Genomic DNA, 16476 nt, shown 5'->3' on the forward strand with positions numbered 1-16476 from the left:
TTTTGAAATCCTCACTTGAAATCCTCACTTGAAATCCTCAATATCTACAGAGATTGTAAACAGTATTTCACTACAAATGTTTTGGGCAACATGAACCTAGTTAACTGTAAGAAATGTGTTATATGAAATTGAACAGACTGCAATATAGAAGGAACTAATTCAGTTTTGTTACGGGTAGTAGCTACAGAGTGTGATTTTAAAAACTGTGGTTGCTAATACTTTGTAGGATCTTGAAGTAATGGTGTAAAAGACAATTTGACCATCATAAGATGTGTAAGTTGCGATTGTTGAATATTTTTGTCAGCTATATGTGCATTACTCTAAATCAAAAAGAGAGATTACACAATTTTAAAAAAAAGAAAGAAAAGCTTTTGCACCAACTTTCCTTACCTGTGTTACTGCTCTTCTTTATACCTAATTACTGTTTTTTGAGTGGAAATTTTTTTTTACACTATTATACTATCATTTGACAACAAAAGTATGTGTAGAGTAACCTTTGGTGAATGAATTATGCCACCACTAAATGGTTGATCTGAGATGACATATGTAAACTTCTTAACACAAAAAGAGGCTGGGGCTACAGTTTAAATTGCTGAACACATTGTGCAGTAGCCAACTGCATTACGCATTGTGCAGTACTGCTCATAAAAGTAAAGGACACTTGTAAGTGTATTTGAGAGAGTTTCACCTTACTGACACTTGCTGTGAAGCATGTACCTCTAAAAATGAACAAGAAATCTCCATGTCATTCGTAGAATTTTGGATGTGGAAAGGTACTTGAATTTGTGAGGTGCAGTCAACAGTCAGAAATACCTGAATATTGCACCACTAAATATGTAAAGTGGCCACTCTACTGGATGGTTAAATTTCCCTGGTTTTTCCAGGACTTTTCAATAGATTTATTATAGTTTTTCAAATATTCTTTTTAGGACTGGAAACTAAATGTTGAGCTTGCTTTAAATATTCAATATTTTTATTGCACCCCTTCCTTTTTTTAAGAAAAATGCTAGTTTAAATGGTAATGCATAAATGAAAATATCTAACATACTCGGGCACATTAACATTTCCATATACTACCAAATGGCAAAGTGAATTGCAAAACACTAGATACAGCACAACAATATTCCAGATATGAAGCACATGCATTTTATATCGACCCCTAAAATAAAATAAAATTAACTGATTTGAGCATCACAAAGTGTGATTAAGATTGAAAATAACACATTTACTTGTTGCGTGCAAACTGTCAGGTAATGAACACTACCTTTCCCAATGCCCAATGGATTTCAAATCAACAACCTCCTTCCTAGTTGCCATGGCCCACTATATTGTCACCCACAATTACTTCTCCTCTGAAGGCATTACCTAAAAACAAATCTGGGGTATAGTGCCCACATGGCTTCATACTATGTCAACTTATTCATGGGTCATCTAGAGGAATCCTTCCTAAACGCCCAAAATCCTAAACCCCTCATCTGGTTCAGATTCATTGACAACATCTTTGCGAACTGGATCAAGGGAGAGGTTCCTTCAGAATCTCAACAAATTCTCACCCATTCACTTCTCCTGGTCCTACTCAAACCTACAAGCCACCTTCCTAGATGTTGACATCCACCTCAAAGATGGCTGCATCAGTACCTCTGTCCATATCAAATCTAATGACCACCAGCAATACCTCCACTTTGAGAGCTGTCATCCATTCCATACCAAGAAGTCCGGTATATACAGCCTAGCCACCCACAGTCATCACATCTGTAGTGATGCGTGACCTCTCTCAAAATATACCGAGGGTCTCACTGAGGCCACTACAGACTGCAATTATCCTTCCAACCTTGTATAAAAACAAATCTCCCATGTCTTATCTTTCCAGTCACCCATTACTTCCCAGAGTCTCACTGTCCGGCCACAGAGGAGCATTCCCCTCATAATTCAGTACCACTCAGGACTGGAGCAACTGAATCACATTGTCCACCAGGGTTTCGATTACCTCTCGTTGTGCCTTGAAATGAGAAATGTCCTACCCACTACCCTGCCCACCCCTCCCACAGTGATATTCCGCTGTCCACCGAACCTACACAATATACTTGTCCGTCCCTACACAACTCCTGCTTCCCACCCCTTACCTCATGGCTCATACCCCTGTAATAGATCTAGCTGCAAGACCTCCCACCACCAACTACTCCCGTCCGGTCACAAACATAACTTATCCCATCAAAGGCAGGGCTACCGGTGAAACCAGTCACGATCTACAAGCTAAGCTGCAACCACCATGCTGCATTCTATGTAGGCATGACAACTGACAAACTGTCTGTCTTGTCTGTCTGCACGAATGGACAACGACAAACTGTGGCCGAAAAACAAGTGGACCACCTTGTTGTTGAGCATGCTGCCCAACAGGACGTTCTTCATTTCAATGACTGCTTCACAGCCTGTGCCATACAGATCCTTCCCATCAACACCAGCTTTTCTGAATTGCACAGGTGGGAACCTCACAGCAATATATCTTATGTTCCCTCTACCCTCGTGTCCTCACCCATCTAGCCTCTCCCCTGTTCCCTTTTCAGCACTACACAGCCCTCTATCCCACCAACACACCCAGTCTTTTATTTCTCTCATTTTCCCCAACCCCTCCCCTCCCCACCCCCCTCATTGCCGCACGACTGCACCTGGCTGCCCTACCCTCTCTCCACCTTGCCCTTGCACGCTCTCCAGCAGTACTTCACTGTCCTCCACTCTAGCATCCCTCCCCTCCCCTGCCCCAGACCCTCCTTACAACCACTCAGTTGCCTCTCGCATCATGCACTGCTACTACTGCTTGTAATCACTTTCTGTCAGTCTTTTTGAGATGCCTATCTGTGACTCAGCTTCTCCACTGCATTGTGAGTAGCAACCTACCCTTTTCATAGTATTGTTATATTCCATTCCAGATTTTATATTGTTTAATGTGTTAGATACTTTATGTTAAGCATGTAAGTGAAATTTAGAAAAGGTTTGGAATTATTTAAGTCTGTTGGAAGTTGCCACATGCTCTTACCACCAAATACTCGTCGGTATCCTCTGGGTAATTTGTGGTCCATTATAAGTGAAAGCTAGTTTTTCACACATCTTAACATTTATGGTGTCATATTTCCTGAACTGTATGTCCTACAGTGCTTTACTATATATGGACACTGCCTCAAAATGTGCTGCAAAGATAATTCGTACAAAAGAAGTAATAAATTAAAATGTCATGCCCAATGCTAAAGTTTTACTGCAAGAACAGCGAAGATGTAGTAAGCAATAAACCTTTTTCCTTTCATCATTTTGTGTGGTGTGTCAGTGAAAAAGTTTTGTGAAGGTCTGAAATTATGTTAAAGTTTGTCGCAAGTCACTAAGTACTCTCGCATTCTCAAATACGGGCCGTATATAATCTGCGTATTTTGGCGGTGAGTTACACTGTCTCGAGACAGATAAACAGTTTCTAACTGTAGTATTTGTCTCGCTGTGTTAAACTCTGACTGAAGGTTATACCTCTTTTGTGAGAAGACCATGAAATCATTCCAAATTTTTAAATTTTATTGATAACTGTATGAAATACTGAAATTCAAATTTGTGTTGCTCCTGAAAGTAGTTAGATAGGCAGCCTGCAACTGGAATGGGTGCCACAAACTGGGTTAGCCATTTGTTAATATAGTGTAGACTCCATCAGGACAGACACAAACATAAAACATTTTCATTTGCATAAAACAGTTTAGTTTTCAGGACAGACACAAACATAAAACATTTTCATTTGCATAAAACAGTTTAGTTTATTCAGAACTGGTTTTGACAGAAAACTGTTGTTCACAAGTGATAAATTCATAATATCTGCAAAATAGAAATGATATCTGAAGTACTGGCTTTGGTGTGTAGCATGTGATGTGGTAATGTCACCTGATAATATATATAGTTGTAAATAAACAGAAGTTGTAAAACCAGTGCTGTTGCATACACATTTTTAAATTGCGCCCAGAAATAATATATATTACCAATAAACATTACTGGTATTATATGACACCAGTCTGTTCTGATGTCAGAGAACTACAGATGAGGCATCAAATTCTATATCTTTGGTATTTATTTATTTTGTGTATTTAACATTTGATGCTCTTAGGCAAACAGTAGTACTTTAGCAATTATTTAAAAAAATATAAACTACCAGTTACACAGAGATTACTGCAGAGTAGGTGTAAAACAAAGTGTAGGGCAACACACAGAGAGATGCCAAACAAAATGCGTTTGGCTGTCAAGAGAGCAATGTGTGATGCCTTCAGTGACTACCGTAGCAGAATACTGTCAAATGGTGTTTCATAAAATCCAAAAAAAATCTGGTCATATGTAAAGGCTGTTCGTGGCAGCAAAGTTAGTGCCCAGTCCCTAGCAAATGCAAACTTCGATTTCAAATGTTCCTTTACAAAGAAAAACCCAGGAGAATTGCCCCAATTTACTCGTCGTACCACTGCAAAGATAAATGAAGTAAGTATTAGTGTCATTGTTGAGAAACAGCTGAAATTGTTAAAATTGAACAAAGCTCCAGGGCCCAATGAACTCCCTGTCAGATTCTATACTGAATTTCTGGCTGAGTTAGCCCCTTTTCTCACTCTAAGCTATTGTAGATCCCTCAAATAAAAAACTGTGCCCAGTTCTTGGAAAAATGCACAGATCACATCCACCTACAAGAAGGGTAGTAGAAGTGATCCACATAACTACCGTTCAATATTCTGGACATCGATTTGTTGTAGAATCTTAGAACACATTCTGAGTTCAAACATAATGAGGTATCTTGAACAGAATGACCTCCTCAATGCCAACCATCAACGTTTTCGAAAACATTGATCATGTGAAACTCAACTCGCACTTTTCTCACGTTTCATATTGAAAGCTTTGGACCAAGGCAACCATGTAGATGCAGTGTTTCTTGATTTCCGAAAAGCATTTGACTATGCTTATTGCCGAAAGCACGATCATATGGGGTATCAAGTGAAATTTGTGACTGGATTCAGGACTTTTAGTTAGGGAGGACACAGCATGTTATCTTGATGGAGAGTCATCATCTGATGCAGAAGTAACTTCGGATGTGCCCCAGGGAATTGTGTTGCAGATAATATTAATACCTAATTGGGCTTTTTGCAGATGATGCTGTTATCTGTAATGAAGTACTACCTGAGAGAAGCTGCATAAATATTCAGTCAGATCTTGAAAAGATTTCAGATTGGCAACTTGCTCTAAATGTCCAGAAATGTAAAATTTTGCACTTCACAAAATGAAAAAATGTAATATCCTATGACTATAATATCAGTGAGTCACTGTTGGAATCGGGCAACTCATACAAATACCTGGATGTAACCCTTTTTTAGGGATATGAAATTGAACGATCACACAGAGTCGTGGGTAAAGCATGTAATAGACTTGGTTTTATTGGTAGAATACTGGGGAAGTGCAATCACTCCACAGAAAAGATTGCTTACAAATCACTCGTGCAACCCATTCTAGAATATTGCTCAAGTGTGTGAGAACTGTACCATATAGGACTAACAGGGGATATCGAACGTATACAGAGAAGTGCAGAACGAATGGTTGCAGATTTGTTTAATCCATGGGAGAGTGTCACAGAGATACTGAAAGAACTGAAATGGCAGACTCTTGAAGACAGACGTAAACTATGCTGAGAAAATCTATAAACAAAGTTTCAAGAACCGGGTTTAAATGGCCACTCTAGGGATATACTACAACTTCCTACGTATCACTCTCACAGGGATCATGAAGATAAGATTAGAATAATTACTGCTTGCACAGAGGCATCAGACAGTCAATCTTCTCTGCTCCATACATGAATGGAACAGGAAGAAACCCTAATAACTGGTACAATGGGACATATCCTCTCCCATGCACCTGATGGTGGTTTGCAACTTCCCAAAATGCCTCGAGCTACATGACTGTGTCAAATCCATTCCTATGCCTCTGCCACTATTTAGTAACCTCACTCTACACTAATACCCTCTGTCCACACAATCTCTCAGCTCTAGGGCACTATTTTTCTCAATATGCATGACAGTGTACCTAAAACCTTATTCAGTGTCTCATCCTAGAAGACTTCATCCTTACCCATAATTATCATTTGAGGTCCAGACCATAAAGAAGTCAGGGAGTCACTAGGAGAACCAGGATGGGCCCACCCTATGCCATTTTTTTTTTATGGGCTACATGGTAAGGGCACTCCTTAACATCCAGGGTCAGTACAAATTTGATCAATGACGTGTTTGTCATTCTGTCTCTCAATGAAGAAGAATTTCTCAATTTCCTGAAACTCAAATTAATCTAATCTTTGTCCAGGCCCAAAGCCACTTTATCCTCCTTGAAGTTGACCTACATCTCACTGAAGGTCACATCCAAACCTCAGTACATAAAAACAAACCAATATGTAGCAATACCTCTATTTTAACAGTTGCCGCCCTTCCAGACAAACATTCCCTTCTCTACAGCTTAAGCATCCATGGCATGGCAAACAATGTGTTCCATGGTCAATCCCTCAACACCTGTACAAATGTTATCTACAAGGCTTTCTTCTCCCACAACCACCCCACACATCTTGTCCACAAACTGTCTTTTCCTGTTGCTCTCTAGTGAATACAGTTCCCACTCCCCCCCCCCCCCCCCCCCCCCAATCGAGGTTATAATCTTCTCAAGTGAAGCCCTAAAATGAGATCACCCTTCCCTGATATTAACAACATTTTCAGAGAACAGCAGTCTTATTGTGAAGCAGTCTTGATCACAGGCTTTGCTAACTTCTGACCAGTTACAGTGACTTGAGCATCCACAGCAGGTCAGGAGCCATTGCTGTCATCCAGATGGTGCAAACTATGATGATGGCCAATAATTAAAAGGCTGAAACCAGTCAGAAGTTAACATCAGCAGCAATCAAGACTACTTTTAAATAATTTCTTCCCTGATATAATTGCCATACCACCCAGTGTGTCCTCCCATTGCTTTCCTAACCCCCATAACATCGCTGTCAGCCATTGTGACAGTCTAGGACCATTATCTTTACCCCAAGGTTCCCTACCCAGCAATTGTTCCCACTGTAAAACCTGCTCTATGAACCACCTCCTGTCACTTACTCCTGCTCTGTCACTGATAAATTCTACATTAAAAGCAGAGTATCGTGCGTGTTACCTACAAACTACATATTTACTGCAAGGCATCTTACATAAAATGACCTCCCCTAAATGGCTGAGTGCACAAACAGACGCAGAACGACTGTCCACCTAGTAGATACGCAGTACCCAGTTGCCGAGCATGCTCTACTGCATGATTCAAGGGACCCCGACTGCTTGCTTCACTGCACTGACCATTAGTATCCTGCTGCCCAGCACTGGATCACCTGAACTTCAGCTATGGGAATTGATTTTCAACTATTCTTACATCCCAACACTCTCCTGGACTTATTTTAACAAACCTTAACATTATTTTACATCTTTATATATTTAATACATGTTTCATTGGTAGTGTTTCTTTATTTATTCATTTTTTACCATATTTCTGTCTTTTTTTTATTCTTTCCCTTTCTTCTCCTTCCACCTTTTCTTTTCTATTTTTTCCTGTTATTTCTTTTTCGTCATTTTATTACTTTTTTATCTTCATCTGCTCTTCTGTTTCTCTCTTTGGATTTTTTACCATCTCCATCTCTGCCTTCTTTTTAGTTCTTTATTGCAGTATTTGTTCCACATCTCACTTCTCTCTTGTCTTCTCCCTCAGTCCTTCTACCAGCTGTGGACTGTGATTACCATTGTAATCTCCTTCTTTCTCTTATGTCCCCCCATTCAGTCTTTTGTCTCTTTTCATTCTCACAACAAGTGGACACTTGTCAAGATTGAGCTTGAGTGACCTGTCTCTCTTTACCCATCCGTGAACCCTCCTCGGTGAACAAACTAATGGTTCCAAAATAGTTTTTTGTCGCCATCAGAACTTTCACTTCTGAAGAGAAGTCCTGGCTCAAACATTCTCTTTTCTTGTAATTCTATAGTCTTGTCAAGGGTATTCTCTTTTCAGTTCGATAAAATACATCCGTTTTCATTTGAAGGTCCTTTATAGAAGTCAAACTGGTAGCAAAAACTGGAATGTTATTTATCCACACAACTGCTCCTTTGGCTCATTCTCCATCAAGCTTTTCCATGTCTTCCTGCATCTTCTACCCTCTTCGCTCTCTTCCCTGTTACAAAGATTGGAATTGTGCTCTGACAGGTTAGGACCCTGGCTAGTCAAGATTTTCATCCAGAATGGAGATGACGATTAACTATTTCGGTAAATTTCTAGTTTCCCCTTAACTGAACTTAGGTGATGCAGAGATACAACTAAGATAATGGAAACAAAATAAAATATTTTTATAGCTTGTGCTATATTTTGATAGTAAATATTAGTGTACTTGCAGAAGAAAACTTGACTTACATAGTCTCAGTCTTATAACAGAAGAGTAAAATAACTCAATACATAATACAAAGTGAATTATTTTATATTTAAATACTACATAAAAATTCATTTGCACAGAGCATCTGATATATTGAAACGTTACACAGGGCAAACATGTGAAATTCAAATGTTTGTGATTTAACATCAACATTTAATAAAATTCATAATTTTAACGCTGTCAGTCTATATGATAAGATCTGAGTTACAGCTATATTAAACGTGTTTCGACATATTGGCATAACAAGTAGTGTGAAATGATATGAGATGTGTCTGGAAAGAAAATACGTTTTGGAATAAACTCATAACAATATTCTTTCAAACCAAAATTTATCTTTACAAGAAATACCATTTCTTAAACTATTTTTCCACATAGTTGCCACCATTGTTCATACATCTTCCATAGTGAGAAACCAACTTTATCCTGCCCTCTTCATAGAACGATGCCACCAATGAAGACAGCCACTGCTGAACACCATTTTTTGCATCGCAACTGCTGTCAAAGTGCCTTACTCCAAAACCATGCTTCAACAAGTGGTAATCATAAGGTGTGAAACTGGGGCAATTCAAAACAAAAGGCATGGAATGTTCAGTCAAGGCATTGTATTGCTTCATGACATCATCGCTGTTCTGTTTGCTTACTCATCATGTCAGTGGGGAGCAGTTCAATCACTTGCTATACAGCCCTATTTTTCACCTTCCGAGACAACTACTTGTTCCTTAACCCAAAGCACGATTTTGAAGGAAGGCTCTTTAACAGTGATGATTACACAAAAAACAGTGGCTGTCTTTGCTGGCATCATTTTTCTACAAAGAAGGTGTAAAAAAAGTTGCTTCCCACTATGATGAATGTCTGAACAATGGCAGCAAATACATAGAAAAATAGTTTAATTATTTCTCTTTCTCGTAAAAAGAAATTTTGATTTGAAGAAATGTTTTTATGAGTGCTTCTCTAAGTCTCGTACAAACCAAATGTAAGAATGTAGAAATGACTACAAAGCAAAAACTATTATGTAGGCACAAGCTAGCTGTATTTCTCTGTGAAGAATTCAGAAATCATCATCACTGTGTATATCTGCTTGCTTTGTCCGTGAGTCAACTCCGAGGCCAAGAACTTCATCCTCTTCCTCATCAGTTCCCAGAAGCTCTGATCCATCACCATCAAGTAGGAGATCTGAATCTGAATCTAGGCTATCATCATCATCGTCGTCATCTTCGGCAGGGCCATTCATACTACCAAAGACACGACGTGCAGATGCTTTGCGCATTACTAAAAAGAAAATGCTGATGGTAAGAGTGATTTACAATTACAAATATAAAATTTTTATTGCTGACTATACACAGATATTGGCACACTGTGTCTTTACTAAATACAATTACAAACCAATGCACACATGCTTCCAGGCATATACACACAAAAATGTACCCACCTCTTGAGGCTGTCTGAATTCTGACTCTGCTTGTTTTCCCAAGAGGTTTAGTACTAAGGTCCTGTTCCTCTCTGACTTCCCCAACCAATAAATCACATGGCTCATCTAGCAGTTTTTCTTCTTGTTTCATTTTTTCTATTAGTCTTTTTGTTGCTTCCTGTAAAACAAGAATGGCATACAGTTGAACCTACTGCAAACACTAATCTCCAAATTTTTCAAGAACAGCATTGCAGTAGCGTCTTGTGCTCATTTAGCAAGAGTTATCATAAAAAATTCAAAACACGATGAGTACCATCAGAAATGTTCCTATTTATAGAAGAGCATGAATACAATTGACTGAATTGTGAAAGAGAGAAAATTCAAGAGAAAGTCTGTGGGTGAACTGGTGGCACAAGAAAATGGAAGAAAATGACTACTATCCTGAACAAGAACATCATATTTTGAAAATAAAGTTCAGACTGACTATAATAAGGACTGTACTAAATAGCTCAGAAAAAGCAAGTCTAGTTGTTACAGAAGAATGGAGAAGGTGGCTGAAGGACAGGAGTGATGAACTGATGGAGGATGTTAAGGGCAATAAGAAAATACTAAGTGGGATGATGCAAAAGCGATAAGGAACATTGCAAGTACCTACCTGAAATAATGGATATCTCATCACAGATAACAATAAGATTAAAGAAACTTGAAAGCCTTACTTAGATCATTAGTTAAATGTAAATGACATGCAGCACACATAAGAAGGAAATACTATATCACATCAGTTGGACTGTGAAAATGGGTCAGACATTGGAATGGTGTAGAACACACTTGGAAATACATCAAAAGTGGAAAATTGGTTGTTACTGATAATACAACTGAAGAAATGGTCAAAGCCTTTGGAACTGACATAAAAGAGTGAATCTTCAGACTCTTTTGTAATCTCATCTTCAGCCAGCTGGAAAGTGAGGCAACAGTCACGAAACGCTACAGGCAACTGATGGAACAGGTTGAAATCGAGGTGAAACGGCTACAAGTGACGCATAATTTCAAATATTTTGGCAATGCTGTTTCTGATACTGGTTCTGTAGATGAGGAAATCACTCTCAGAATTCAAGCAGGTAGTAAATTCTATCATAAAGATCTAATATGGAACAAGAAAATGCCACTACAATGTAAGAGAGTTTAGTATCTGCAGAGGCGGGACACCACCACTAAAAAACACTCTTAGCACACAATAAGAGGAAATAAAAATTCACTGTGTGTGTCACTCCACAGGGAAGCAGAAAGTCCGAAACCACACAGAGATGTGCATGGGGCTAAATACAAAACATGGCAGGCACAAGTGGCTGGCAACTGAGCACCCGGAAATAGCATACAGCAAGAGCCACGAAGTGAGGTTCACATTTGTTGAACTCAAAGAGTCACCTGCAAGTAAACACTTCTGTCAGAGGGTTTGTCCATATGACCACTGTGTGTGCCTTCTGTGACAGTAGTTCGCACTAGTCCACTATCCTACCTGAGCCAGCTGATCCACCTCCATCGCGATGTCCTCTGGTGGGGATAATAAATCCTCTCCCCAGAAAAGACTGTATGAGGAAACTCGAAACTTTTAAATTCCAAGAACAATAACCAGCAGCTCCTTTGCCACCTGTGAGTGATTACAATGAGCCGTAGAAAGCACGTCTGATGCAAAAGTGGTGGGTCGTTCAGTGCCATCTGATTTTCCGATATGACAGAACCACACTAAAGCTGTACTGGGACATGTCACAGGCCGGAGTTAAAGGTTTACTCAGCATAAAAGAAGTCGGACAGTGAACAGAGCACGAACACTGCCTGAGGGGCTTAAAAGCCCGTCAACAAACCACAGACCAGACAAAGTTAACACCCTTATGGTAAAGTCAATTAAGACAATGACAGGTGCTCACAGCCTCAGAAATAAACTTGGCATTATACAAAAACTTGTCAAAAAAGGATGGAGCTCCTTCAGATTCTAGGGCACTGGAAAGTCGATGGTGGCTTTGATGTGTTTGTCCCTAGAGAGAAATGACATGTCAATTTTCATAAAAGAATATATCTCATGATCCTTCAGAATCATAAAAGATGCTCATGAGATTTGAAGAAAGTTGCTTTTATTACCAGTTTAAGTCTCGAAAATCACACTATGGGAGGAACGGTTTGCGACACGTGCAGTTTTGGTGAAAGACACGGATCCATCACATCTATAAAACGGGACAGCAAGTTAACATCTGCACCTGCTGTGATGCCAGTTTTTCCTTGACTTTGTGGTTTGGAGGTGTTCTGCATGCACAGAGTAAAGGCTTGTCATGATAACTGTGTAAACTTATATCTAAAAACAAAGATGATTTGGTAAGTCACATCATCTTTCATCTTCATCTTTGTTTTTAGATATATATTTCCTACGTGGAATGTTTCCCTCTATTATAACCATAACTGTGTAAACAGTGTGACAAGCAAAAGTCTAATTAACTATCAGTTGAATCTTGTCCAAACTAAGATGATGTTAAGATCAGTTAGTCTTAATAACATATTTTGAGGACTGTAAAAGTAATTGTGAATGAAAGTAATGAATTACTGTATTAAGAAAAGTTAATTCAGGAGTTCAAGTGGTATTCCTCTGAGTTAGTGTAATAGTCTGCAAGAAAATCTGCACTTTGTTTCAGCACCCAAACAACACAAGGGTAGACGAAGTCCATAAACTGTTACTGGAACACGGTTATTTGGCTCTGCCTTGCGGATCCGAATGAGTAAATCATCTAAATAGGTGACTACAAGAAATTTTATTAGTACGTCATCATTGAGGCCAAGATGGTGATAGATCATATTTTCCACAAATCACACTTCCCTGACCATGTTTAACTTTGTTTGGCATACATACTAGGATGTGAATTAGAGGTGCTGAAGGAAGGGAGAGAGAATCTGAACAAGAAGATTTTGAGAAAAATTTTTGGAAAAGAAAATGCAAAAATATGCCATTACTGTGGAGTGGAAACCATTGGAGTATACATGTAGTGTAGTTGTACAAAACAGTTATCAAATAAATTGAGAACAAACAAGTTTAAATTTTAATGAAGGGATCAACAACTGTAAATACACCCATACTAAAGCACAACTGGGCATGGCAAAAGAAGAAAATCTGTTGGATGACACAGAAGATTTCCTGTTTGAGATCAGAGGACTACGGGTGTGATGATACAGCACCCAGAGTTCATCACAAAGGTGGCTCACCCTCCAATGGCATTGGGAGATCCAGCCACGAACACACCGTCTTCACTGACTCACTGACATCAACTTTGTTATGCATCCGCATCGTAGCGAGGCGAGCTACTCAGCTGTACTCGTCCCAAAACTGGGTTTCCTTTGATCACTGCATGGTTAGACAAACAAAGTTCACTGGTGTTGTGTAGTGGTGTCAAAGCAAAGTGACACTATTTAAGTTCTATTGAGAGAGAGAGGGGGGGGGGGGGGGGGGGGGGGGGGGAGTGAGATATTAAAGGCAGTTTACCAGAAATTTAAAGAAAACAATTAGAAGCATTACCTAGTAATATTAAAGCCACCAAAGAAGAGCTGACTAACAGTAATCTTGTGTTAAAGACAGAGTTATCTATTGGTATTAAAACCCAAGGGGAAGAGTTGCCTAATGGTATTAACACCCAAAGGGAAGAGTTAAAAGGTTTACAAACAACCATAACATCTCTTATTCAAGGAGTTGAAAATGGAGATAATCAAATAATCTGACTTAGTCAGGAATGAGTTCCAAGAGCAGTTTAAAGAGTTAACCGACAAAAAGAATCAAAACATTTTTGCTTTGCTCCAAGAGTTTATGTAGACATTTATTTTATTTTCCCATTGTTAAAGCATAGTAATGGATATAAGGGAGCAGTAATAACGGAGCATACATTGACTAGTTTGGAGAAGTAGCTACAAGAACTAGTGGAACAGAGAGCCCAGGACAGGATTGACACTCTTAATGATATACCCAACTCTGTTGGAGTACTATAGAAAATCAAACAAGTTTTAAAAGCTGTGGAATGGATTAGGAAAAACTAACATAACACTTAACAAAATTGTATTTTGGTAGATTTGTTCGAGGAACTACATTTAGGAAATGGGCTGAATTTGCTTAAACAGTTTCCAAAATTTAAGCTACAAGGGTGGTTTGAAAAGTTGTGGGAATCACCACGAGAAGTCAGCGCTAGCGCAAGGAGTCGTTCACGTGCTATTTATTGGACTGTTGCCTGTAAACCCGTGCCACGTCAGTGTTCATGGAAGAGAGCTGTGGCGGTGACATTTCTGCATAGTAATTTGCGAAGATGGAAAAAAGTGAGATTCTTCGAGCAGTGATCAAGTACTTCATAAAGAAAGGTATGAAAGAAATGAACATTCATGCCGATTTCCAGAATACACTGGGGGACTGTGCTCCTTCATACTCAACTGTTGCCAAGTGGATAAATGAATTTAAATATGGTCGGGAGAGCTTAGATGATGATCCGTGCAGTGGTCGGCCAAGAGGTGTCACTACTTCAGAAATCATTGCAAAAGTGCACAAAATGGTCACGGAGGATTGTCGATTGAAAGAGTGTGAAACTGCTCATGCTTGCAGGATGTCATCTGAAAGGATATGTTACATTTTAACTGAAGAATTCGAAATGAAAAAATTATCCGCAAAATGGGTGATGCGCCTCTTGACGCTGGATCAAAAATGCTTGAGAATGGACATATTGGTACAATGTTGGCCCGTTTTAGGAGAAATGAACAAGATTTCTTGCGCCGGTTTGTGATCACAGATGAAACTTGGGGGCACTACTATACCCCAGACACAAAATGACAGTCAAAGCAGTGAAAACATGCTGATTCTCCACCCCCCCAAAGAAAGCAAAGACAATTCCTTCAGCTGGAAAGGTCATGGAATCAGTGTTCTGGGATGTGATGGGGATTCTATTTTTAGATTATCTCCAAACTGAGCAAACAATTACTGGGGAATACTACGCTAACCTCCTGGACAAATTGCTACAAAAGATATGAAAAAAAAGGCCAGGTTTAGCAAGGAAGAAAGTCACCTTCCATCAAGACAATGCGCGCCCACACTCGTGTGCCACCGCCATGACAAAATTACACAAACTAAGGTATGAACCGTTGCCATGCCTGCCTTATTCACATGATACGGCTCCATTAGACTTCCATCTCTTCCCAAAACTGAAAATTTTTCTTGGTACATGAAGATTCGCTTCAAACAAAGAATTGGTAGCCAGAGTCGACAACTATTTTGAGGCCTGGAGGAAACTCATTTGCAAGATGAGATCAAGGCACTGGAACATCATTGGACCAAGTGCATTAGTCTACAAGGAGACTACATTGAAAAATAAAAAAAGTTCCAGTGATAGAAGCACTTTTTTCCTATTGTGTTCCGAGAACTTTTCAAACCACCCTCGCTCCGAGAACTTTTCAAACCACCCTCGTAGGTGGGGAAGTGCATCTGACTTACTTTTTGTGGGTGTTCTCTAAAAATCCCGAAAGATAGATTTGGCACTGTTATCTGGCAGGCGACATGGCAGAATGGGGAACAGCTCATTCTGCAGCTTTCAAACTGTGGGATGATTTCCAAGACAAATTTTTAAAAAAAGTACTGGTCATCAAATACACGAGGGAAATTGTTGTTGGAATTATTAGATCCTAAATAGTAAGCCATGAGGTAGTTACAGGAAATATACTGAGTCGCATTTGACTAGGACACAGTCCTTGGAATGCCCACGAGAGGAAACACATATAGTAAGTATTAGTGGAAGACTTCATTATTAAGTAAGAAAGTTCAGGTATCGAGGATGAATGAATATTAACAATATTGTCACGTAGAAGATGGTGTAATTAGATGAATTACGAACACTAACATCACTTAACGAAGGTTTATTCAGCACTTGCACATAGAAGAGCATGGAGTGAACTGCTTTCGGCCGGAACACATACAGTACATATACAGCTACAGAATATTCCAGTACAATGATTCTTGACATTCGTGGATACTAATAAAATGTACTCGAACCGAATATAGAAATTAAAATTGTACAGTCCAGATGAGCTTTGAACTCATGACCCTCCATGCAACACTTTAGTATCATAACCACTACACCACAGTGCTACTTCAGCTGCTTCTGCCACATTGCTCCTTCCTTAAGAGAACAGCATCTCGGTGTTACGTCCTCCTAGTCTGGGAACGAGTCATCGGTCCAGCATACTCAGACTATCGTTGACTGATGCTCGTCCTGGTGGTGATCTTCTCAGAAATTCTTTTGCCACTACGCTCTTCGTCATCTTTCCATTTGTTGCCTGTCACTGGAGCTTTGTGATCCTTGTAGGGCTTCATTTGTTGGATGTGGACTGTATCTCTGAACTTTCATCATCTTGTGCCAAAGTCAAAATCTTCAGCCTCATAAGTAACATCAGACAGCTGTCTTACAACCTGATAAGGTCCAAAGTAGCGCCTGAGGAGCTTCTCAGAGAGAGACCAACCTTCTGAACAGGAGTGAAGATCCAGATGAGGTCACCAGGCTGGTAGACAACAGGGCGGTGG

General features: G+C 39.5%; 1 protein-coding gene across 1 annotated transcript in view; it reads right to left on the reverse strand.

Moving 5' to 3' along the window:
* Positions 1 to 8563: 8563 nt before the first annotated feature.
* LOC124595309 (clusterin-associated protein 1) overlaps positions 8564 to 16476 on the reverse strand; it is a 148333-nt gene continuing 140420 nt past the window's right edge. Inside the window, exons 7-8 of the mRNA XM_047133998.1 lie at positions 9912 to 10068; positions 8564 to 9751 (exon numbers count right to left, since the gene is read on the reverse strand). Coding sequence (XP_046989954.1) covers positions 9531 to 9751; positions 9912 to 10068 — 378 coding nt within the window. The 3' untranslated portion in view covers positions 8564 to 9530. The remainder of the gene's footprint in view (positions 9752 to 9911; positions 10069 to 16476) is intronic.

This window comes from Schistocerca americana, chromosome 2 (genome assembly GCF_021461395.2).
Source record: "Schistocerca americana isolate TAMUIC-IGC-003095 chromosome 2, iqSchAmer2.1, whole genome shotgun sequence".
In the NCBI taxonomy this organism is placed as follows: Eukaryota; Metazoa; Arthropoda; class Insecta; order Orthoptera; family Acrididae; genus Schistocerca; species Schistocerca americana.